Here is a 2,194-nt window from a genome sequence, read left to right as displayed (position 1 = left end):
GCCTCCAGCAGCCACCTGGGGCGGCGGCCGGGAGCTTCCCGGCAAAAGGCCACCAGCAGGGAAAGGATGAGATTTCTCCCACCTAGGACCAGGAAAATTCGGCCTGAGCTCTGCCGGTCCCCGCATCCTGGGGCGGGGATGCAGTGGGAGCTGCCGGCAAGCGGTGGTCAGGGTGGGAAGAGACCTATGGGGATGGGGCAGCTCTGGGATGAGCAAGGCATCAGATGAGTTTTCAGCTATCAGAGGCTTAAGTCTCCTGGAGAGAAAGAAAAAAGGCTGGTACAGCCAGTCCCTCTCTTTGGTCTCTTATGTCACCCCTGTCCGGGCAAGGAGCAAAGAAACCGCATCAAACAGTAGCTTAAAATTAATTTATTTAACAAATATAGCTATAATATAAATGATAATAAAATTTCAAATATACAGTATATTACATAGTACACAGAGCCCCTTCCAAAGGAGCTGGTGAAGGAACAAACACAGGTAACAGACGGTGCTGTTACACAGGGATGGGAGAGGCAGCTCTACACTTCCACCTCTTAACCTTGCCTTGCAAAAAGTAAGAGAAACGTCCTGTCTTTCAGCCCCCTTTTTGCCATTTCTCTTCCACAGTTCCTTCTCCCACGGCAGGGAGCTCCCCCCAGGTTGTCAGTGGGACCTGGAGAAGTAAGGCAGGGCTGGCCCATCACCGCCCTGTGCCAGAGAGGAGCTGGGAAGATGCTTCAGGTATCTGCCAGACAGAGAGCAGGACAGGGCTGGACCGGGAGGCCAGCATCACAGAGGGAAGCAGAGAGGCCGAGCAGAGCCAGACTGAAGAAGTCTGACACAGGACCGTGAGGAAGTCCGCAGCAAGGAGCGGGGAGGGAGCATGTTCGGAGCCGGCAGGAGTGTACAGCCTGGGCCCAGCGGGCCTTGGCTGGGCTCTATGTGAGGTGGTACATGCTGTATCCCACATGTGCTGTGTACAGTCCCACAGGAGCCACGGGCAGCCCTGCCCGCTGGAAAGGGCTGGAGGCACCGTAGAGCGAGGCGCCGGCCACAGCCGGGCCGCCCAGTGGGAAGGAGATGCCGAAAGCCGCAGGCGGGAGCATGGGCTTGGCTGCCATCTTCAGCTTCTCCAGCTCAGCCTCCTGGAGCCGCTTGGCCTTGGCACGGCGGTTCTGGAACCAGATCTTCACCTGGGTCTCAGTGAGGCTGAGCGAGCTGGAGAACTCGGCACGCTCGGCGATGGACAGGTACTGCTTCTGCCGAAACTTCCTCTCCAGGGCCAGCAGCTGAGCCGTGGTGAAGGGCGTCCGGGGCTTCCTGTTCGTCTTGTGCTTGCGTAGGGTGCAGGCTGGGGGGCTCAGCCGCCCTGCGCCCAGGAGCGGCCGGAGGAGAGGGAGAAGGAGAGAGACACCTCGGTTAGCAGTGCCTGAACCCGCACGCCCCGCAGAGCCCCCATCCCACAGCAGCTAGGGTGGAGAGACGGGAAAAATCAGGTCCCACTCAAAGTGAAGTGGCCCAAAAACTTCAGGGGCATGCTTCAAAGCGATGTCACCCGTCCCAGTAAAGAAAGCGGGTGCTTTACTAAGGACTTGGACTTTTCCGGACCCCCGGGACCGACGTTACTCGTAGTGCTTCCCAGCAAGAAGCTCTCCCCCCTCCACGGAAAAACTCGGCAAAGAGCAGGACTCGAGTCAGACACCCACACACCCTCCACAGCTCTTGGCTCATGCAGTGAAGACTTAAATTAAGGGAGTGATCCTCCAAAAAAATATATGGCCTGTCCTTTTTATTGGATTAAAGAAAAAAAAAAAAACCAAACTGGACTAGCTTCTCAGACTCACACCCTCTTCATTAGGCCCCTGGGAACCGGATTAAGCATGTAATTAATTACGAGCTCTGAATTCACACTCAGCATCTATCTACCGCTGTTCCCCAGTCTGGTCCTCTCCTCTCATTTAAGATTTCTGGGGGTCCTCAACCTCGATCTGCCCCGGGTTTACTTAGCAACAAGGCCTTTTACTTTGCAAATTAAATAAATTAAGCCACCGCGATAGCCTTTTCGGGAAACCTGCGTTTCGCCAAGGGAGAAAGAAAGCAGCACTGCTCCAAGTTCTGCTAAGAGCATCCCAAAGGCTCCGGAGAGCCCCAGCGCAAACTGGCCCCTTTCCACGGGAGCTCGGGGGGAGGGAGAAGGATCCGGCCGAGGGCA

The 2,194-nt window shown here is 56.1% G+C and overlaps 1 protein-coding gene across 1 annotated transcript; it reads right to left on the bottom strand.

Annotated features, from left to right (window-relative positions):
- Positions 1 to 889: 889 nt before the first annotated feature.
- On the bottom strand, positions 890 to 1,451 carry LOC104505284 (homeobox protein GHOX-7-like; the record flags this gene model as incomplete). Its single annotated transcript, XM_010149780.1, has 1 exon — positions 890 to 1,451. A coding segment is annotated over one exon (531 nt), but the record flags the coding sequence as incomplete, so codon positions are not given.
- Positions 1,452 to 2,194: the final 743 nt, after the last annotated feature.

The sequence above is a fragment of the Eurypyga helias genome, unplaced genomic scaffold (assembly GCF_000690775.1).
Source record: "Eurypyga helias isolate BGI_N326 unplaced genomic scaffold, ASM69077v1 scaffold31150, whole genome shotgun sequence".
NCBI lineage: Eukaryota > Metazoa > Chordata > Aves > Eurypygiformes > Eurypygidae > Eurypyga > Eurypyga helias.
The sequence above is the reverse complement of the archived record's forward strand: the minus strand, read 5'-3'. Positions and strand labels throughout refer to the sequence as shown.